The sequence below is a fragment of the Phyllostomus discolor genome, chromosome 3 (genome assembly GCF_004126475.2).
Source record: "Phyllostomus discolor isolate MPI-MPIP mPhyDis1 chromosome 3, mPhyDis1.pri.v3, whole genome shotgun sequence".
NCBI classification, from domain to species: domain Eukaryota; kingdom Metazoa; phylum Chordata; class Mammalia; order Chiroptera; family Phyllostomidae; genus Phyllostomus; species Phyllostomus discolor.
In genome coordinates, this window is record NC_040905.2 from 195059055 (window position 1) to 195082739 (window position 23685).

At 46.6% G+C, this 23685-nt stretch overlaps 1 protein-coding gene across 7 annotated transcripts in view; it reads left to right on the top strand.

Annotated features, from left to right (window-relative positions):
• The window catches only part of PALM2AKAP2 (PALM2 and AKAP2 fusion), a 411865-nt gene that overhangs the window by 270855 nt on the left and 117325 nt on the right, over positions 1–23685 (top strand). For all 7 annotated transcript variants that reach the window (XM_036022040.1, XM_036022031.1, XM_036022034.1 and 4 more), the window contains one exon: positions 14010–14095. In XM_036022040.1, the coding sequence (XP_035877933.1) occupies positions 14010–14095 (86 nt within the window). The remainder of the gene's footprint in view (positions 1–14009; positions 14096–23685) is intronic.

Genomic DNA, 23685 nt, shown 5'->3' on the forward strand with positions numbered 1-23685 from the left:
GTCAGCCATGCAGGAACACAGATCATACCTACAAAGATCCCCATCCTAATCTAACACTGAACTGACACTTTAGTTAAGAATTTCTCCTCTAAACAGACTCACAGACACAGAGAGCAGGCTGGTGGGTACCAGATGGGCGAGGAGTCAGGGGACTGAGTGAAAAAGGTGAAAGGATGAAGTAGTACAAATTGGCAGTTACAGAATAGTGATGGGGATGTAGAGCACAGCACAGGGAATGTAGTCAGTGATACTGTCATAACCGTGTATGGTGTTCGGAGGGTGCGGGAACTACCGGGGACACTTCGTAAAGTCTATGATTGTCTAAGCACTGTGCTGTACACCTGAAACCAATACAAAGTAATACTGAAAGTAAACTGTAATTGAAAAATAAATATTTTTAAATAAAAATTCAAACAATTACAAAGAATGGTTTCTCTAAGCATCCATTGAAGGGGAAGATCAGGGCTTTGCCCCCTCAGTTCTTCTTCTGGGGTGGAAAGAATTTAGGGGGAACCAGCCCCCTAGTTCACTGCTCCTCCCTGACTGTTTCCCGTGGGTCCTGGTGAAGAGGCGGCAGGCTGCCCTCCACCGTGTCAGCGTGTGTGGGTGCACCGTGTGCGCACATGTTTCCACGTGGTGCTGTCAACACTCTTTCCGTAAGTGAGCCCCATGTAAAGATGAGCCCCAGGGGGGAGTCCAGAACCCACTCTTCAGAGTCTTGGTCCAGGCTGCAAGAGCTGCCTGTGAAATGGCTCAAAAACATAATCAAAGCAAATCGCAGACCCCTGGCTGAATACGACAAAGGCATATTTAAAATATTTTATTTATTTATGTTTAGAGAGAAGGGAAGGGCGGGAGAAAGAGAGGGAATGCATCAGTGAGTGAGAGAAACATCGCCCTGACTGGGAATTGAACCGGCAACCCTTCGGTTTGCAGGCCAGTGCTCAATCCACTGAGCCGCACCAGCCAGGGCAGGACGAAGGTGTGGCATCAGACCAAAGCTACAAGTCCTCTGGGTGTGGGCGCGTAGTTGGAGTCACTGCCGTTGCGAGACATTGGCACCCATTTGTCAGAACACCCTGCCTCTTCATTCACCGTCACATCGGTGTGTGCCCAGGACCTGTAATTCTGCGGTAGTGTTTGACTCCTGGAGAAAAAGGAAGAAGGCGATGCGGACAGGCTGTGTTTCCCTTTTCTAGATTTCCCCTCAGTGCAGAGCGATTTGTTTCTGACTCATGCAGGGTTTTATCTTTGGGTAGTGGGGACTTCCTCTAGGTGAAGGCCCAGGGCTACGGGCTCCCTGAGGGCCAATCCTCCTTCCCTCTGGTTCTGCCTGGGGGTGAAGGGAGGGGCCTGACAGCACAGAGCAAGGGGTAGATGCCATGGCTGGTGTGGCTCAATGGATTGAGCACTGGCCTGTGAACCAAAGGGTCACTGGTTCAATTCCTAGTCAGGTCACATGCCTGGGTTGTGGACCAGGTCTCCAGTTGGGGGCATGTGAGAAACAACCACACATTGATCTTTCTCTTCCTCTCTTTTATTTATTTGTTTTCTCTAAAAACAGATTCTGTAATTTGTTTTTAAACTAGGAGGGTGGGACTGGCTCCCTAGGAGGCACCCCCTGCCTCCCTGGTGGACAAAGGAGCCAGGGTATTTTTTTAAACGCTGCCTTTGGCAACATTCTCTCTGCCTCTAATGATGTTGCTTCTTCCTTTAACAGTTTTTCATCATAGGTTTAATCATCATATTTCTTGAAGACTATAAATGAAAAGGTGTCACTTAGGAGGATTTTCAGAAAAAAAATGTCTAGAAAACTAGACAACTTAATATCTGTCTCTCGGTTTTCCCTTCTCCTGCCCCCCTGCCTTGTCAGCTTGTCTTTTCCTACTCATTTCTAAAAATATGAATTGTAAATGCCTAGCTAATACTGATTGGCAAATACTGATCCCTCCTTTAAGGGCGACAAAGAGGAAAACATGGAATCAGCCAACTGAGGTCGAAGTAGAAACTTCGACCTCTAATACCAGGTTGCAGCCGATCCCAAACCCTCCTCAGCTCACATCTCAAAGAAGGAGGCACGGAGGGTGCTGGAACTTTGCAGCTCTGGTTGGCCATTAAAGAAACAGTAACGGGCTCGGTGGCTGCCCACAAGCAGTGTCTTCTTGGGGCACCAGGGCGGGCGTGGCCCAGGAGCAGACACACAGAGACGTCTCCCCTGGAAGGTGCAGTGAGGAATGTAGACAGCTGTGCCTGAGCCCTGTAGACTCGGAATGGAGCCTAGCACTCCAAGGGAAAATTGGGGTGTTATTACGATAATACATAGGAACCAGTGTTGGAGAGGGCAAAGTGACAGCTGTCCACGGTGGTTCCTTAATTCCTTCCCTCCAACCAATGGTGTTTCTTAGTGGCAAGATAGATAGATTAGACACAAATGACAGATATATTGAGGGGGGGCCTCCCAAACCCGGAATTTATTTATAAAAAATTGTGCACTTATTCTTACATGTTTAAATTTCAGTCACCCTCAAAGTGCTTTCCGTTTGATGCAATACACCTATTGAGACTTTTTCCCACTGCTCAAAACAGCTTTTGAACTTGTCAAGTTTGATGCCTTTTAGTGCTTCTGTTATTTTTGGTTTCACTTCTTCCACATCAGCAAAGTTTCCCTTTGAGGACTTTTTTTATCTGGGAAACCAAAAAAAAATGTCACTCAGGGCAAGACTGGGTGACTAGGGAGGGTGAGGCTTGGAGATCATGCCATTTTGGTCAAAAACTGCTGAACACTCAGTGTGGTGTGGGCAGGTGCACTCATAAACCACCCATCGTGAAATGGGCAAACTCCTTGAAAGAGTCTTCAAAAAAAAATCAACTGAGGCCGAAGGCAGCCTCTCACAACAACACCAGTCGGCACACTGATGCAGATAGATTCCTAGAACACTCACCTAGCAGGGGAAGCCTGTGCTACAGGGGCCTGCCCTCCAGGAGATAACTCCATTTGTGGGGGGTCCCCCTTGTAGATGGGTAGGTAGGTGGATGGATAGATAGAGAAATATTATCCATTAGGTAGATCCATCCATCCATCCATCCATCCTCTACCTATCTAAAATCCAGACCCCTAATATCTGTCTCTTGGTTTTCCCTTCTCCTGTGCCCCTGCCTTGTCAGCTTGTCTTTTCTTATTCATTTCTAAAAATATGAATTGTAAATGCCTAGCTACTACTGATTGGCAAATACTGATCCCTCCTTTAAGGGCGACAAAGAGGAAAACATGGAATCAGCCAAGGCTGGCTTCCTTTGGCATCTGTGGGTAAGGAGGAAGGGAGGAACTCACAGAAATAATGTTCGTCCCCATCCTATGTCAAACCACTAGAGCGATCCTGTGTCATTTCAGTTGCAGGTGCTTTAACATTTCGCGTCTGTGTCCAGAAAAGAAGTAGATAAGTTTGCACATGACAGTGTGAGAAGAGTCTGGGAGACAAATGCTCTGATGCAAAGAGTACAGACGCCTCCCCAAAGCCCAGTCCAGCAGTGTCTGTGTTCCAGCTTCCACACATCTGCAGTGGATCAAGCCAAACTCCCAAATGGGACTTTCAACTTGAGAAACATCAGGCTTGTTTGTTTTCTATCATACAGGCACTCTTGAATTGGAAATAAAAAAACACTGGATCATGAAATAATATTAAAATTAATTGATATCTTTTATCCTCTGCCTTCAGCACATTCAGCCCCAGAGCAGCTCAGACTCAAACCCTTTAAACGAAACAACCCCCATGTGCAAACAGCCTGCTAAGAGCATTTAGCATCCCAGCCAAGGCCTTTGGCCCTGTCTCTGGGACGCATCCTGACCACCTTCTGTTCCCCGCCCTGCATCACTGGCCTTGCTCCTTCTCCCTCTCTGACTCTGGGTGCATGCTCTGATCCCACATCCTACCATGGCCCTGCTTCTGGGAATTGCCCACTGCCTCACACCCATCAGCTGCCAGCCAGAGGTTCTCCTGTTTTATGCCCTGACCCTGTGGTACCCAGGTAGATTCCTTTGTTAGGGCTGCTTACACAACAGAAATTTATTTTTTCACTGTTCTGCGGGCTAGATCAAGTCCAAGATCAAGGTATCGGCAGGTGCAGTTTCTTCTGAGGCCTCTCTCCTTGGCTTGCAGATGACCATCTTCTCCACGTGTCCTCACGTGGTCTTTTCTCTGTACGCATGCACCCCCGGAGGGTCTCCCTGTGTCCCAATGCTCTCATCTTGTAAGGACACCAGTCATTGGATTACAGTCGACTCCAATGGCCTCATTTTAATGTAATAACCTCTTTAAAGACCCTACCTCCAAACATAGTCACATCCTCAGGGACTGGGCACTAGGGCTTTAACCTTGGCTGGCTGCCTCTCCACCTGCAGGCCCCTAAATCTGCTCCGAATTGGGAGTCAGAAACTCTCACCCGGCTAAAGTAGTTTCTACTGAAGCCTAGTTAAGAACTATGACCCCTGGCTGGCATAGCTCAGTGGATTGAGCGCGGGCTTCGAACCAAAGCATCGCAGGTTCCATTCCCAGTCAGGGCACATGCCTGGGTTGCAGACCACGGCCCCCAGCAACCGCACATTGATGTTTCTCTCTCTCTCTCTTTCTCCCTTCCCTCTCTAAAAATAAATAAATAAAATCTTAAAAAAGAGAGAGCTATGAGAGATTGAGGGGGAAGGAAGGGGCCAAGTCATCACCACTATTTGCAGAAATTGAAGTCGGCTGAATAACCCAGCAGAGATGCTACTTATGGTCCCAGCCCCATGAGGATTTTAGAAGCTTCTCTTCAGATGTGGACCTCTGCTCTTTCTCCTGGCAACACGCTTCTCGGCCACAATTTATGAGGCTGCGTATTCCTAGAAGTCGTTTATTTAAACGTGAGGCCACTAGGGCATCACAGCATAAACATAATAATAATGTCTTTCCGTGATTAATTGCTGTGTTCCTGGCACTGAGCTGAGGAGTGATGTATATTGTTTCAGTTCATTTACATCCAGACCCTGAGTTTTCTGTGGTTATCCTTGTTGTACAGGGAAAGGAAAGTAAGGCTGGTGAAGCGAGCAGTCATGTGGTTCTTCTGCCAGTTTCCACAATGAGTTACTAACCAGCTTTGGCCAAGTCAAGTGTATCTTTTACTTTTTCTTTCTTTTTTTTTAAGATTTATTTATTTATTTATTTATTTATTTTTAGAGTGGGAAGGGAGGGAGATAGAGAGAGAGAGAGAAACATCAATGTGCGGTTGCTGGGGGTTATGGCCTGCAACCCAGGCATGTACCCTGGCTGGGAATCGAACCTGTGACACTTTGGTTCGCAGTCCGCGCTCAATCCACTGAGCTACACCAGCCAGGGCTCTTTCTTTTTTTTATATATAATGAGGTTGGTGGTAATTTGATAATTAGTTTCTTTTTTAAAAAGATTTTATTTATTTATTTTTAGAGAGGGAAGGGAGAGAGAAAGAGAGAGAGAGAGAGAGAGAAAAGAAACATCAACGTGTGGTTGCTGGGGACCGTGGCCTGCAACCCAGGCATGTGCCCTGACTGGGAATCGAACCTGCGATGCTTTGGTTTGCAGCCCACACTCAATCCACTGAGCTACACCAGCCAGGGCTCGAGTATATCTTTTAAATTGATGATTTAAATTCAATCTATTTCAGAAAGTCTTCTTCCAAAAAGAATCGGAAGTGGGATTAGTTCCCAACTTCTCTGAGCCTGCTCGTGGGGGACTTGGCGGGAATCAGAGCAGATTGGGACTGTAGACTCAGACACCGTGAGGGGCCAGACTGTTACTGTTAGTGAGCGACATGACATCAAATCACAAGCAAAGCTGTGGAGGATCACAAGGGCTGTCAGAGTAGCAATCGCAGCTCCTAGCAGCTGCTGCCATGTAGAGCTGTGGGTGCTGGGCCCAGTTTTGCGAAAACTCTCTCTCTCTCTCTTTTTCTAAGAAACTAGATGTTTGGACGTTCACATAAATTCTTGTTGCCAATTTTAAATATTGGCAACTAAGGCATTTAAAACAGCAGTGTTTTGCCGATGAAAGCATGTCTACAAGCCAGACGGGTCACCCTCGATAACTTCTGATGATTGCGCTAAGACCCTTCCTGAACTTTCCAGAGGACTCTTTTTAAAATATCCTCTCCTCTACACATTTCCTTCATTGAGTTGTGTTTTCTGAATGGCTGGGTGAGCTCCCACAGGTCACCTGACACCACCACAGCCCCCCCCACAGGGGAAGGGGAGGAAGCTCTGCTGGCAGGACACCCAGAACTCAGCCAGGAAATGTAACATCCTGACCACCTAGCAGGGGAAGGCCCCATGCCGTGAGGAAAGGAGCAGTGCCAGAAGTCGGATGGCCCGGAGAGAAAACCCCCTCCCTGACGTCCCGCTCTCTGCGGGCTGGGACCAGGTCTCTCCCTCTGGGTGTCCGCAGCCCAAGGACAGTGCAGGGCACACAGCAGGATTGCAAGGACTGAGGTCCAGGTGGGGGGGGGGGGGGGCAGTGATGTGGCCACAGGCACGTTTGTGAAAAACAACAAGGCTGATGGTATGGAAGACACATGAGCTGGGGGGCCTTGCCTCTCGGGGCTGGAGCTGGCAGTGGGGCCAGGGGCGGGGGAGGGCGGTCAGCTGGGTAAAACATGGCCGAGACCAGCTTCTTCACGTCCCCACGGGCCACGCTCTCTAACGGTGCCTCCAGGCCAATGGCACCCTTTTCCCGGTCAGGAGAGAGAAAGTCACAGCACACCAGCGAGGGGGCTGACCCTCCAAAGAGCCCAAGGGCCTTAGATGTGCCCCTGTCATCTCCTGCTGTTTTAACTCTGAATTAAAACAGCACATCTCCTCTGCTTGGACACTGGACCCAAGGTGGTAGCTTGGGTTTTTATTGAATTTGACATCACATTGTTTAGGGATGATATCAAATATCTTTCCAGCCTAGTAAAATCAGCCTGACAAAGCTAAAAATCAGGCTGTTGTACAGAATACAACAGAATCCTGTACTGGACTTGGGGAGAAGCCCTACTACGTGGTAACATCCTCAGATTACTTTGAGAGTGGAGCAAGGCTTTGAGCTGCCGGCTCTCTAAGCTCTGCGAAGGGAGCCTGCTGGTGGACAGCCCCTTGGGTTGGCAGCAGGCAGCAACGTGGCCTGAAATGGCTTTAGTTTCTGAGGAATGGTGCAGGCCAGCCCAAACAAGCCATTTTCAAAACTGGTTTGGGCCTCTAGGGCCTTGTAACACTCATTTGAAACTCTGTACCCTGATCCTTCTGCGCTCTTGTTCTCACTCGGTCACAGTCTGCTTCCCCTTTCCCATAAGGGAGGCTGCTTAAAATGCACGTTTGAGGGGAGAGCTGGAAGAGAAACACCCAGTTTCCCCACCCACTCCCAGACGCTGTGACAGAAAAGGGTCTTTTCTCCCTAATGGGCGGTCCAAGGCTCCAGAGTGTACAGTGAATGGGGGTAGCTAAAGAACTGTTGCAGCTTCACATCTCAGTACACACACGTGTGTGTGCAGGCACATGGGTTATGCATGTGTGCACATGTGGCTCTGTGTGTGCCAAAAGGCATGCGCCTAGATGGCTGTGTGTGCATGTGTGTGTGCATGTGTGTGTGCATGTGCTTGCACAGAGTATATACGTGTGGCCAGCAGGTACGTGTATGCATGCACCTTCACAATCTCAAGAGAGGTGCCTTTCTTGCCCTTCTGGTCAAGGGCACGTTGGTCAGCGGAGGTGAGTAGCAAGAGCACACCGCAGCGTGAACACTGGCCCTGGAGAGCCTTATCCAGATCCCAGATCTGCCGTTGCTTGGGTGTTCTTGGGCAAATTACTTACCTCTCTCAGCCTCATTTTTGCTATCTGGACCGTGAGGATGAAAGTAGTGTTTACTTTCATTTGCAAAAAAATATACGTTAACTATAACACGACAAAGAGCACATAACAAGAACTCAAGAAGTGATAGCTGCCATTATCATCATCATCGGCGGCAGCAGCAGCAGCAGCAGCAGCATGGTTCCTTCTCGCCTCGTGCTGACGGGAGAGAGTCTGGGAGAAGCAGCGGACGATTTTCCAGCCCAGAGTGCTGTCAGTTTCCACATCTTCCCCATGCAAGGCTGCTTCTCAGATCCCCCAACGCTTGTCCTGGGTTTTTTGTGGGGTATCCAAACCCAAGGTGGAGCTCAGAGGCACTAGGTACTTTATAAAATCTATTTTTTCAAAGATTTTATTTATTTATTTTTAGAGAGGGAAGGGAGGAAGAAAGAGGGAGAGAGAGAGAAACATCAATATGCGGTTGCTGGGGGCCGTGGCCTGCAATCTGGGCATGTGCCCTGACTGGGAATCGAATTTATGAAGCTTTGGTTCGCAGCCCGCGCTCAATCCACTGAGCTATGCCAGCCAGGGTGGTGCTTTATAAAATCTTAATCTTCATCCACCTTTCACGATCTCTGCTGCTCAGGCCGCCTTCTGCAGAACTAGGTGGCTCTGGGATCCCGCGGAGCCATGCCTCAGAGTTCTTCCTGCACCAAGGAAGAATCGCCCATCCTAGCCGCCACAGAGAGGCCCTGTGGACCCTTAGTAATGTTTGCTGAACTGTGCTGGGTTTGGGGTCCGTGCCAGCCAGGGCTGTCCATGTCTCTAGGTGCCTCACCGCAAAAACCTTTAATGACCGGTGCATCGCGAGCTCTGAGCCAGCTTGAACTGGAACCACAGGGAAGAAAATTTCCCTTGTGGGAACAGAATCCTCAGGCTTCCTGCTCTCGTACCTCTGAAAACAGAAGGAATACTAATCTTCTGAGTGGTAGTAAGGTGACTGGTTAAACAAAGAGCCTCTGAGGCCCGAGTGCTTGGATTAAGTATTGGTTCCATTACCTAGTAGTTCCATTTTAATTCTTTTAAGCCTCAGTTTTCTCCTCTGTAAAGTGGGAATGATATTGTACTGCCTCATGTACCTGTCTCCTGTGAGGATCGAACGAGGTGATACACACAGAGACATAGTCCTCGGCCTGCAGTTTGTCCTCAGTACAGGCGAGCTGCCAGGGCCGGTGTTGCTGTGGCCATGTGCTGGGGAGAGCAGTGGGGTGAAGACGGCATGGGGGACACGCCTGGCAAGACATTGAGGATTTTTCTTTGTGCATCTTGAGCAACCTGAACATCTGCGCCTCAGAAGCACCCAGAGTGGCTTCCCTTACTCAGGGACGTAGAGGTGCAGGGAAGGGGAAATGACCTTTGGGTGAGTTTGAGGAAATGACTTGTCATCCATCCAAGGGTGGGCCTTTCTCTTTTTCCCAGTGAGCTCATCTCAGGGAGGAGGGCCCAGGGAGGGGGAGATGCCCCTGCCACCGTCGCTCTCAGAGGCCCCCAGGGCCTGGCCTTCCGTCTGAGCGAGGGAAGAGAAGGCTGGGGCTCGGGGATGAGGATGAGCCACCACCTGTGGCGGGGCGGGCTGGGGTGGGGTCCCATCCTGCTCCACTCCTCCGAGCCCCGGGGCAGGGCTTCCCATTCTGAGGAAGCAGCCCCATCAGCTTATCCTTGGGTGGGGTTTCCCAGGGCCGGAGCATGTAAAGGCAAATCATTGTTCTGCAGTTCCGCTAGGTTTTAATGACCACCCCGCTGAGAACTCCTCCAAGAACAGAGTAGGATTTTTTGAAACCCACGGGAGAGTCAAAGGCAACTAAAAGAAAGACAAATAGCTGGGCAAGTCTGGATTCTGAGGCTCTGTGCAGAGACTTGGGTGAGCAAGAGAGCTAAGACGTGGTGGGAACGAGGCCCAAACCCCATTCTTTTCATTGTGATCAAGCAAAATGGTTTCACAATGGCTTTTACAGGCTTTTGTCTGTAAAATGGGTTTGGTATCATTTGGGCCCCAGGAAGAACCCCAGTCTTGGAAATCTGGCATCTAGTCCCTTTGGTCCCAGCTTACCAGCTACGGCCTGAGACCGTGGCATCTTTTCTGTCTCAGGTCCTTGGTCCTCCTACTGGAACGTGGAAGGCTGGGCTCTAGACTTCGTGCAGTTCCATGACGTCGTTTAAGTCAGTGGGCTGGTGAGGGTTCAGGCAGAGGTGTGATGAGAAAGAGAAGAGCTAGGATGGATAAGCACAGTGCCGGTTGGACACACCTGAGAAGACTTTCCCAAAACCCCCTGCAAACAAGAGGGACATGCCTAGCTGTTGAAGGCCCTGCGCTGTGCCCTCTGTTCCCTCCCTAAGCCAGGCTACGCAGGTCATCATCTGGGATTTTTTTCTCCCCAATCTGTCTGTGGCTGAGCTCTTCTAAGACAGTCTATTCCAGCTGCCCAGTCGGCATGACCGTGGGAGGTGGAGAGGAATGTGACCAGGAAAAGGCCATGTAGATGCCAGGGGCACCCATCAGGTGACACGGCAGAGGAGCCCTGTATCCGGATGAGAAAGCAGCTTTGGCAGACGCAAAGCCCTGTCTGACACCAGTTCAATTAGGAAAACACTTCATGTACCCTTGCTGTGTGCCGGGGGGTGACCAGGAGTAAGGTGAGTCTCGGGTGGAGCCCGTGAATGGACAGCCCTCTCTTCAAAGTGCTCAGGGTCTTATCACCCAGACCCAGTGTTGTATCTGGTGACCACACTTCATGTGGTTTCTCTTTCTGGGTTTGCTGGCGAGTGTGCAGGGCCACCAGACCTTGCCTGGCTCTGGGGGACGAGGCAAATCATAGTCTGCGTGTTTCTTCAGCATCTAGAGTGAACCAGCTCACAGGTACAACTGTTTCCAATGCCCTCCACACCTTTCCTTTAGTCTTCCTTTTAGTCTTCCTCTTTTCTCCTTTGGGCACGCTCTGCCCTTACCCAGGCCCACTCAGGAGCTCCTGTCCCTCCAACCTGGCTGCCCAAACTCACATTTCTCATTGAGCAGACAGCCAGGTGACACTGACTGGGTATCAGGCCCAGTCCTGCCCACTGTGCTTACAAGCTCAGCGCTGATGAGCAGACATCAGCAGACAAGGCACACTTAAGGGCACTCCTGGCTCAGGCCCTAGTGAGCACCCCGAGAAGCGGGGCTCAGGGTCGGGGCTGTGTGTTCACAGTGGGGGGAGGAGGTGGAGATGTCAGCCTGGCACTGAGTTAAGACTCCAAGGAGCTGGCACCAGAAGGTAAGGCTTAGTCCTGGCATCACCTGTGTATTTAACTTACATGAATGCAAGTGCATATTTCTAGGTAAGCAAATGACAAAAAGAGGAATTACAAGAGAAATTTTAAAAGTATAAGTGATCCTGCCTGCCATTGCAAGCTATGTGCATGTCCTCCTGTGTGACAGACTCTAGTGGTCACTTCTACGATGACCATCAACATCTCCCCTTCTTTGTTGCTGGCCGAGATCTGCTTAGTGCCTTTGTTCACCATCTTCCCGGGGACTGTGTGCTCAGAGAAGGCTGAGACCCTCCCCAACCCAGGGGGTCAATCTTGATTAACTAGCTCCAAGCCAGTTTGGATAATTCCATTCCTTTTTCCACAATCAGTTTAGGAATAGACTTACGCTTTGTTTTTGATGCGGGAAGCTTTGGGAGTCAGCTTAGGGGTGTGGAAGGGTGCTTTTGTGATGGGCTTATTTACTCCTCTTTTCCCTGTCTCTGGATGTTTTCATGACACACGGAACTGCTATGTCCAACTTGTGACCACAGAGGAAAATTGCAGAGAAGTCAAACTAAGGCCATGAGGCCATGGAGCCACTAAATTAACCACCTGTGGTGCTGTGCTACCTTGGGAGTTCTAGTTCCATGATCCAACCAATCCTGTGGTGCTTAAGCCTCCGTGAAGTAGATAGACTTCCTATTACCTGTGGCAGACAATACCCTAAATGACACACCCCAGTGTGAAGATGACAAGGGAGGTGTTAGCTTTCTGTCTCTGCACTCGATCACAGCTCCTTCTCTCTCGTAGTTTGAGTATCTCCAGGCCCTGAGAATTCCAAAATTTCAACTTCTGCATTTTTTTTGGACAACATGATTTTAGTACAAGCCAACAACATCATCTGATACTGAGCAGAAGAAATGGTCTGTCCGAAGCTAGAGCAAAATGTGGCTCTGTGGGGCTTTCTGAAGTACGGGGCTGCATTGCGCTGCATGGGAGATGTAAGGCATTTTCAAGGGCAGTTATTACCGTGCAGGCCTATGCCCTTGTCTTTGGAATGTAAACCTTCGTGAGATGCAACTAATCTGCACAATAAGCACTGGGCAACAGAGAGGGGCCCCCCCAAAAGTAGAAAGTATGGGCCAGCATAACTTGGTGGAGGAGATAAAATATAAATGGCAGAACTGACTTAGAGGCCAGAACACGATTTATGTCAAGAACTCTCTGTAGGCCCTGGCTGGGTAGCTCAGCTGGTTGGAGCATCATCCCAATACACCAAGGTTGCAGGTTAGGTATCCAGTCAAGGCACATACAAGAAGCAACCAATGATGCATACGCGAGTGGAACAACAAATTGATGTTTTCTCTCTCTCTCTCTAACATCAAAAAGTTAAAAAAAAATAAAAAAGAACTCTGTAATGAGAACTGGATATTGATGGGAAAGGCAAGTATGGAAGGGCTCCTTCTCCTAAGGCTGGGCTTGGTTTTGCTGCTATAATAAACAGCCCCAGCTCCTGTGGCTAAGAACAATAAAGGTTTAGTTCTCACTTACTCTGCACAGCATTGTGGGTTGGCTGTCTCTGCTATGCATCCCTCCGTGCTGGGAGTCAGGCTGACAGAACCTCCACTATCTGGAACATTACCGTTCACCGTGGTGGAGGGGAAGGGTGCTTGGAAGGTCCTGCATCAACAATGAAATGTTCCTGCTCAGAAAAGGCAGGTGCCACTGCTGCCCACACCCATCAGCCAGAAGTGTAGAACAGAAATAATCAATATTTGTGTGCACTGCGTAGTGTTCACCACTGTAAGTCCAGTTCACTCCATTCCAGTTAACCCCCTTCACCTGTTTCACCTCCCCGCCCCCAATCCCACACCCCACTGCTAACCACCAGTCTGTTCTCTGGATGTGTGAGCTTGTTTTGTTTTAGATTCCACATATAAGTGACATCATATGGTATTTTTCTTTCTCTGTCTGACTTATGTCACTGAGCATAATACCCTCAAGTTCCATCCAGAAATGATAAGATTTCTCTTTTTTTTTAATAGCTGAGTTGTTTTGTCACATCTTCTTTATCCATTCATCCATTGATGGGCACTTAGGTTGTTTCCATATCTTAGTTATTGCCGGTCAAATTGCAGTAAGTCTGTTTTTAAAGATACATTTGTCGTTACTTCAAACTTGTCACTAATATAGACCTTTCCACCTCCATTCACATCTGAATTCCACACACCATTACATCTGAATTCATGCAGCTTTACTATATTCTGTTCTTAGGTATTACAAAATAAGAGCCCTCGGCTTCTTTTTTGAGGTTGGAGACAGCAAAATCTTGTATCTTGACAAATACTCTTAGAGATGGTCTGACAGCTTAAGAGAAAAGGAACGCTAAAATTTATCAAGACTTGGAGAGAAAGCGTATGTAGATTTTAACGGTGAGTGTGACAGCTCAGCTATTTCCAGTAGGTGTGTGGAATGTAGGACATGAATAATCTGGAATCGTTTCTACTGGGTGTTGAATAAGATTCAGAGTCGTATGTTATTGTGTCTGGGATTCACCGTAAGCCCTGAGTAAGAGTGCAGTGTGAGGCCTGGATTCTGGAGTTCATTCGAACATCTTCTTTACTCTGGGCTAGGAACAGAACTGTCTGTAAGACACAGGATTTGGACAATGGACTCCAAACTTGGAGGTTGGGTCAAAACAAAGGAGGTGGCCGCCCACACTTCCAAAAGGAAGCTTTCCTCCATGGTAACTGCCAGGCAGGTGAGGTGCTGAGGATGATCATTGGTTTCTTTTACAAGTCACATGGGATTGGAATCGGCAAAACGACAATTGCGTCTATACATGCCAGCTGAATGCACTCGGCTCCAACACCCCTGTTCTGTTGTTTTCCAGGAGTCGGGTGGGAGAGCGTGCTACTGAGGGGAGACGAGGCAGCCTCGGGCGCCACAGGAACATCCAGCGCAGACATGACTATCACGGTAAGGCGTCCTTTCTCCAGTTTGATTCTCCAAGTGCGTCTCCTGAGCGACGTGAGCCTGTGGCAGACTTCTAGGGGTAAAGGGAGGACTGTTCCTCCACCTCTCCAGTCACCGAAGCCTCAGTGAGTCACCCAGACATGCGATTTCCTGAAATGTGGGATCTGGATTAGGAAACTTCCTGAAAGCCAGAAGCCAAGACGTGATTTCCAATGAGCCTATTGTAGGGTTTCCAGTGAAAATCTACACGTAGGCTGTCTGCACATGGTAACCCCATGGGCACAGTGAAGCAAATCTGAAAATTCTGAGCTGAGAAACTGGGCCCCACTGTGCATTGTGAAGAAAGGTCAGAGAGGCATAAAGTAGCTTTGATCTTGACTCAAGATTTCCAATGATGTCAGGGGGAAGGCAGCACAGGGCCCATTCCAGCTGGAGCACTCATGGCCAAAGGTTTACAGAATGAGTCATCTGGAAATCAACCTAATTATCACCGTTCTAATTAAATACATGAGTTTGTAATTATTGCCTAGGTTGAGGAACTCGTAACAAAATTTATCAGACTCAACCACTTCCCCTCTGTTACTGGATCAGGCACGAAGGAACAGCCCCCCTCTCATGGAATTCTGTTTATGTCTCATTTCACAGAGGCTGCGGTGGGAGGGCTTTCTAGCATTTTTGCTTGAATGATTAGAATTTAAATATATGCCACTTATGAGTTATTCTTTGAGAACAAAGAGTAATGTCCATTGTTATATTGAGATATAACTACAGATATTTCACTCCTGGGTTTACTGGTGCTTGTACAAAAGAATATACAGAATGAATGTATTCAAGCTTTCCTTTGCGATACGAAGGCTGAACTTAGGTTATCTATGTTAAAAATGTTAGAGAAAGCAAACAAAAATACCACAGTGAAATTAAATAAAAGGTGGGTAGTAGCCTGACTGGTCAAAGAAAAAATCCACTAATCTAAATAAGGATCCAGTGCTGAAAGTTTGTTTGCTTGTAGTTATGTTTAGGAGAATTTGCAAGACAATAATATAAATCACAGTGATGCGTTGGTGCTTCCTTGGCTTCTGCTGAAAAGGCATAAAAGTTTGAGAAGTCCGGATGGAAGGGGATGGGTGCCGACAGTGGAGCGTGGCCGATGTGGATGTGCTGTTTATGAATTTGCCTTCGTTTTAGGGATTCGTTTCTTATCTGTGTGAGTTGCAGATGCTGTGGCAACATTGAAAGGGTCAGAAAGGCCAGAGTTTGTTTCATACACACAAATGGTGTAATCTGATAGGAGCAGGTCTTACCCCAGTCCCGTCTTGTGAGGTTCCCCAGTCCCGTCTTGTGAGGTTGCTGTTGGGCCTCATCGGTCTACTTATCCTTGGTACCAGGACCTTGGCTGAAGTTTTATTCTGGCCTATCCAGCTTAATTGGTATTCTCGTTCTCTTCTCTTTTAATGAATACTTGGAAGTTTTCTTTATAAGAACGAAGGACTTTTAGTTCACAAGAACTGAGCCCACTGTGAAGAATAAACACCATATACTTGAACGAGTTAGGCAAAATAGAAATATATTTAAATACGCTAATAACTTTGTATACATACTAAGTTCCTCTATTCGTGCCAGTTTCTTCTCACGAAAGAACTTGTGAAACCTCTAGGTGGATGTACCTTAGGGAATGCTTCTGTTTAGATCTTCCCCTTTAGGTTTCCCAATAAATCAGCAGTCAGCATTTTTTTCCTTTAGCACAATGCTGTTCCCTGCCCCACACTGCTTTATGTTTTCATCCTGTCCTTCCATCCATCTTAAAGACTATTTTTTCTGTGTCTATAAATGCCTGATGTTCATTAATTAACTACAGGTCCCTCATTATATATTTATGTATCTACAGTTATTTGTATTTCTAATAGCTATTTAACATATCCGTGCAATATCGGCTGTTCCTGATATATTCTTTTGGCCCTGGTTGGGGCGGGTACCTTCTGTTAAAACATTAATTACAATAAAACCCAATTCATTGGTACTTCCCAAGGGACTACCAGCAGAAATCTGTAAGGTAGTTTGGTTTCCTCCATATTACTTTTCTTGTGATAGATGCATCTATCTTAGTGATTAAAAATTTTCTATCTAAAAAAGGTGCAAATTTTTTGCAATGCCCTAATTGTCTGAATGTGTTTTTTTCTAATATGCGTAGCCTTTTAATACCATGTCTTATTTCAAAATAACAAAATCAGGCTTCTAAAAATATACATGATTCAGATGAGTGAATCTGTTCATAAACAAATTTCTGTCATTCTGAGGAACCTTGAACTAAGAGCACTGATATTAAAAATGCCCTCTAAATATACTGATGTAATGCAGGTAGGAGCATCCAATGGGCCTGATCAGCAGTGTTAAATCACTCGGTGTAATAGGTGGAACTGTGGACCTCTCCCTCCCCGCCAAAATGATACATCCAAGTCCTAGACCTTGGCACCTGTGAAGGTGGCCTTGTTTGGAGAAAGGGCCTTCACAGGTATAATTAAGACTCTCAAGATGAGAACATACTGGGTTAACCAGGTATGACCTAAGTCCAGTGACACGTGTTCCCACAAGAAACAGAGGAAGAGGAAGCACACATGGAGAAGGCCACGCAAAGAGGCAGAGGCAGGAATCGGAGTCGTATGTAGGTGCGAGCCAAAGGACCCCCAGAGCCACCAGACGCTGGAAGAGCCAGGAAGGATTCTCCCCTAGAGACTTTGGAGGGAGCATGGCTTTGTCAGCACCTTGACTTTGGATTTCTAGCCTCCAGAATTGAGAGAGAATAAATTTCTGTTGTTTTATGCCTCCAAGTTTATGGCAGTTTGTTATGGCAGCCACAGGAGGCCAATATACTCATATCTACCAAAAACCGCTCCTACCCTTCTTGATGCCCAGTCTCCCCTGCTAGAATGTGATTTCACTGAGGACGTGCACCCCAGCCTATAGCTGAGTGTCTGGCATACTGTGTCAATATCTGTTGAATGAATGAATGAATGAATGAATGAAGACCAGTCTTTACCTAGACTGCAGTGAAGCTGGGCCACACTGAGGCTGGACCGCGGGCCTTCCTCACCCCCACCCCCTGTATTCCCACCTCAGGGTCCTTCCCCTGTGGCTTCCTTCCTACTTTCCCCTCACAGGGCACCAGCCCGAGTGTTTGGTTTTCCACTTGTTAGACCCTCTGAATTACAGTTCTTTTTCCACCCACTCCTTTCTTTAAAAACACAACTGAATTGAGGTATGTCTTTTAAATGCCATAAAATTCACGCTTTTAAGTGTACAATTCAAAAATTTTTAGTAAGCTTACCAACCCTCACCATAATTCAGCTTGATAACAGTTTTATCGCCCCAGGAAGATCCCTCATGCCCTATCACGGTTCATCTTTGTTCCCACCCCCAACCCCAGGGCAGCCCGAACCTGTTTTCTGTCTCTGAGGACTGGCCTGCTTTGTACACCTCGTTTACGTGGGATCATGTAACAGGTGGTCTTTTGTGTCTGGCTTTTTTCACTTAGCCAAATGTTTTGGAGGTTCGTCTATGTTATAGCCTCTATCAGTATTTCATTCCTTTTAATCCTAAACAGTAGTTCATTTCATGGGTAGACCAGTGCTTGGTTTTGTTTCTTAGTCCATTCACAAGTAGATGGATTTTGGGGTTGTTTCCATTTTAGGGCTATTGTGAATGATGCTGCTATGAATATTCATGTACAAGTTGTGGTGTGGACTTATATTCGTATTTGTCACAGGTGTGTTCCTAGGAGTAAAATTGCTGGGCTGCATGGTAACTGTGTGTTTAACTTCTGGAAGAACTGCCAGATTATCTTCCAGTGTGGCTGCACCATTGTATACCCCCACCAGCAATGGATGAGAGTTCTGACTTTTCCACATTCGGGTCAGCGCTCACTGCTGTCTGTGTTACTATTGTAACCGTCCTACTGGCTGTAACGTGGCATTCCATCGTGGTTTTGACTTGCATTTCCCCGAAGGTCGATGCTGCTGTGTGTCTTTTTCATGTACGTCTGGCCATTTGTGTGTAGTTCATTTCTCAGTGGCTTGATTTGCTTTATGTGCTGCAGGGTGGGTTCCCGAGTTTGTTCAGTTATTAAATGCTCCACCACACACAGCACCCCCTCGCTGCAGGTGCCCCGCCAGTGTTTTCGGAGTGGGGATCTTATTCTTGACTCTGGAGGGTGGGGGAGAAACCCACTTTTCCTCTGCAGGATCACTGCTGCCCCGCCCCACCCTGACTGCTCTGGGCAGGGGAGGGGGTGACTTAGCAATCTCATCAATCTCTTTTCTTTCCATTCCTTTTTCTTTCTCTTTCTTTTTTATTGTCTGGTTATTTTCCCTTCACACCTCAGCTCTTTTTCTTCTTCTTCTTCTTCTTCTTCTTCTTCTTCTTATTTTTATTAGCCAAGCAATGCTGTATTTTTTTTATTGTGGTAAAATATACATGATATAAAATTTATCCTTTTAATCATGTTTAAGTTCTGTAGCACTTACGTTATTCACACTATTCTGCAAACATCACCATTCATCATCCCAACCCGAAACTCTATCCTCTCTAAATACTAATTCCTCGCTCTCTCCCCCTCCCCCCCTCCCCGTTGAACACCCATTCCCCCCATTCCTTCCTCCCTCCGGATCTGGGCAACCACCGCAATGCTACATTTCATATGTAATAAGCTCTAGCTGTTTTCTCAAAGGCATTTAAAATATACCCTGTTAATTATAAAAAGCCAGTAAGATGGCTACACTCCAATCGAGCATTTAAATGCCCTCTGGGGAAGGCAAGCTTTATGTACGAGTAGCGTTCCCTAATAAAGTTAGTGGTTAGCTGCTCCCTACTAAAAGAGTTTGCTGGGCACAGAGCTGCCTTTCTTCTCAGGGGTGAACCACCCAGGGCCCACATCCTGGAAGTTCTCGGCTTTATTCACCCGGGAGCATTGCTGGGAGCCACCAGTTACACCTGTTTGGCTCTGCATGATTTTGTTTTGTTTTTTAATTTCATTTATCTGATGACTGTTCAAAACGACATTGATGTATGTTAAAAAAAATTATCTCCTGGTAGGAATTAGGTGATTTGGCTGCCATTTCAGTCAAACACACCAATTGCATCCCAAATGCTACCTTTACCTTGCCCCTTTGTTTTGTATAAAGAGACTAAAAACTAAGTATTTGCAAAAAGGAGCACAGAAAATGCTAGTACACTAGAGTCTCTCTCAGAAAGAAGCCTTGTGCTTATTTACGTTGTGAAAACATAAACTGAGGCACAGTGCAAACTGTAAGAGTTTCTTTGACAAAAATCTGTTGGAACTGGGCTGTGCGAACTGGAAGTGTTTGGGAGTGCTCGGGGGAGAGGAGTTCAGGGAGAGAGCTTTTTTGGGGGGAGGGGGGAGGGCATACAACTTATTTTCAAAAGTTCTTCACATTCTGAGTTAGACCATATGCCCCCACCTACCGGGATGGGGTATGACATATGTACGGTCCAAGGACAGATCACTGTGTGTGAGGGCCATGGAGACTGGTCTTCTGTGAGGTCAGCTCTCCAAAGTCAGCGTGTGAGCTGGAAATGAAGTGTCATCAGGCGACCCTCAAAGATCCTTCTAGACTTTATGCCCTTGTCAATTCAGAGCCGGTTCGGAAACTCATAGGCCAGTTTTTGTGTTTCAGCAGTAGCCTCCGATCCACTCCCCTCAGCTGCACACCATTCCCGACCCTCCCTGCTTTTGCTTTTCTCACTGTCCTTGCCACTCAGAGGCGATCTGTGGGTGGGGGGAGACTTTTACAGAGAAAAGGCAGACGTGGAGAAAGGCTGTAGCTGTGATGGATTGGTCGTAGCGTAAAGCCTAGCTGGCTCTTTGTGATTGGTTGTTCTTAGTGCTATGATTTCATAACCTGGAGGCATTCCAGGCTTAGATTTTGGTTTATTTATAGGCCACCATGGCGTTAGAGCCACCTCTGTCTAATGGCCTCCTCGTTTAGTGGGTATAACAACGTATATAATATTTCTCACTTGACCACAGTCAAGAGACAAGATGGGTACCACTGAGGCAAGGTGGAGATTCTGGCCGCACAATCAGTTGAAAGGGACACGTTTTCTAATCAGGGACATGAACCAGCCACATTAAAAAAAGGGTGCTGTGTCTCTACAGGTGACACTTACTGCCGGGAGAGAGACCGCTCTTCTGGGAGGGCAGCTGTTCTTCCCTACACAAGGGGGGAAGCATTTAGACTCTTCCGGTGGGGAACAGAGGCCACAGGTGGCAGCTTTCTTTGGAGGATGCTTTGGAAAAACCATTCTGCTGAGGGACTTTTGTCGCCAGCAGTGTTGAGCCATGTGTCCTTTGTATTTGATGGTGACAACACTGAGAATTGTTTTGTGCAGGCGCTCTGGACAAAAAGACACACTGGGGACCAGAAGTCCTTTCTGCATTACTGAGTACATACCTAGAGATTGTTCTCAATTGGCTTCCTCGCCAAAGGAAGTATTTTATTGTAGATTTGTTTAAATCCCTGAAACTACTTAGAATAGTGGGTCTTGGAGGGGGTTGGCAGTGCGGAGGTAGAAGGCATTACCAGGACTATTTGGCTGCATTTTCACAGTTCCCTCCGCCCCCGCCCCACCCCGCTTTGAGAATCACAGTCTTGAAATTCTATTAAACATGCCTTTTGCACTGTGACAAGGTGATGGATGTGAAAGGCCCTGTTGGAAATTGTAATACACTGCATCAGTATTGCTTATTATTCCAGTGGGTTACTCCCGACGTGTCAAATAAAATAAAAGCCAGATAAATGAAGTCACAACCGTCGACAGCTCTCAATTATTTATGTATCGATGAGGAATGTTCCTGGTGAATGAAAGATGTCAAGTGCCTTCTTCTTTTTGTCATTTTACTCCTTCACCGTGGTTTCCTGCCGACAGTAACAGCTGATGCCTGCTGAGCGTGTGCTGTGAGCTGAGTCCTGCACTAGGCCCCCCATGTACCATCTCCTGTAACCCTCCCAACAGCCCTGAGAAGGAGGAAATGTTATTAACCCCCTTTTACAGGTGTGTTGAAAAATGGTAAAGGCCCTGACTGGCATAGCTCAGTGGATTGAGCGCAGGCTGCGAACCAAAGCATCGCAGGTTCGATTCCCAGTCAGGGCACATGCCTGGGTTGCAGGCCATGGCCCCCAGCAACCGCACATTGATGTTTCTCTCTCTTTCTCTCTCTCTCCCTCCCTCCCTTCCCTCTCTAAAAATAAATAAATAAAATCTTAAAAAAAAAGAAAAATGGTAAAGTTAGGTAACTCATCAAAGGTCTCCAAGTGAGCCTTTGAACCCAGGTAGAAAGACACTTTTTAACCTACTTGAATGCAAATGAATTTTACTGGGAGCTAAAACAGAGGAGCTCCAAAGATGGGATCAGGAGAGGCTTTGCCTAATGAAATACTAGACACCCAGTTAAGTTTGAATTTTAAATAAGCAGTAAGTAACTTTTTAGTATTAGTATGTCCTAAATATTTCATAGGATATACATATACTAAGCAATTGCTTATTGGCTGCCTAAAATGTACATTTAACTGGGAGTCCTATGTTTTAATTTACTAAGTCTGGCCATCTTAGACAGTGGGGGTGTTGCCAAAGAGATGAACGGAATTGCTTAATGAATTTGATTATTGTGCTTTGAGATTATTTGTGGTTTGGGATTTTTTTTTACTACAACTTCATTCATTTCAGGGATGACAGTGTGTAGTGCTAAGCTTTAAATCAGGCGGACACACTGTTTTTCAGTTCGCACAATGTGCTCCAACCTATGAACAGACCTGTCCTAGCACACTTCTTCCCCCAGAAATGAAGGCTCTCAAACCCGACCAGTGTCTAGATCTTGTTCAGCACACTCGAAAGGAGTCTGGAGACTTTGCTAGAAATAAATTATAAAGACTTATTCAAGGGCCTTAGCGTTTGCAATCAGGGTTAGACACAGCGCGGCACAAACCCAGAAGTGTTTCTAAGATGAGAAGAAAGTTAAATGTTTTTATTGCAAAAAGTGCATTCTTGGGGAATTATTAGTCCTGCACTGTTAGCTCTAGGATTGGTCCAGGATGGTTCTCCACCAGAGAACTGGCAGGCAGGACAACAGATGTCAGGTGGTCTGGAAGATGGAGGAGACCAGGAGGTCTGATCACGTGGGGTGGTAATGCCAGGTGGTCTGGATCACCCCTTCAGTGGGTAATCAGAGCATTTTCTAGAAGCTTGGTATATGTCCAGATGTTATGCCTAGACATGGACATAAGACTGGAAAGTTTTTAAAAATTTAAGTTCCCAGGCTAGTAGCACAAGAATGTAATCTTTCCTCATGCCTCAACCTTCATAATGTTAATAATGTTAGCAACTTAGTTAAAGTGCCTTCATTTTATATTATTTCTCATGTCCACTCCTTCCTTATTTCCACCTTTCAATCAGGATTTGTCTTTCAGAGAACATCATACGTCAAATAAAACGGTTTAAAGTTCCTCATCGCCAGGGTGGTAATGCCTTCCCTGGGTCCACACCATGCTTGCCATCTCTGGGTTTTAGAAGCAGTCAACATTCATGCCAATTTTAGGTTGAAGCATTGGGAAAGTACTGATTATTTTTACATGTCAGTTTTAGTGAGTGGGTATTTGTGCCCAATGAGGCTAAAGCATCATGTTATCACAGTAGGAACTTGGTGCATGCCTTGGTTTTCCTTAGTGTTAGTAGAACATGCATAAATCTCAAATGATCATGAGAAATATTCCAAAGCCCTGACTGGTGTGGCTCAGTGGGTTGGGTATCATCCTGCTAGTTTCAATTCCTGGTCAGGGCACATGACAGGTTGCAGGTTCGATCCCCAGTTGGGGGCGTTTGAGAGGTACCCACTTGATGTTTGTTACTTATGTGAATGTTTCTCTCCCTCTCTTTCTCCCTCCGGCTTCCCTTCTCTCTAAAAAATAAACAAATAATATGTTTAAAAATATATTTCCAAAATAATAATAATCACATCAATTTGAAATATATATTTTTATTGTTTAAGGGTTTTTTTTGAAGATTTTGTTTATTTATTTTTAGAGAGAGGGGAAAGGAAGGAGAAAGGGAGAGAAACATCAATGTGTGGTTGCCTTTCGAGCAAACCCCATTGGGGACCTGGTGCAGTAACCCAGGAATGTGCTCTGACCAGGAATCAATCTGGCAACCCTTTGGTTCTCAGCTGGCACTCAATCCATTGAGCCACATCAGCCAGGGCTGAAATATATATATTTTTTGAAGTTTAAATTTATTTATTTTTTAAAAGATTTTATTTATTTATTTTTAGAGAGGGAGGGAGAAAGAGAGAGAGAGAGAGAGAGAGAGAGGGAGAGAGAGGGAGAGAGGAAGAGAGAGAGAGAGAAACATCAATGTGTGGTTGCTGGGGGCCATGGCCTGCAACCCAGGCATATGCCCTGACTGGGAATTAAACCTGCAATACTTTGGTTCGCAGCCCGCACTCAATCATCTGAGCTACGCCAGCCAGGAAGTGAAATATATTTTTGATTTACATTTTCCAGGAGTCCCAAGACCTGAACCCACTAAAC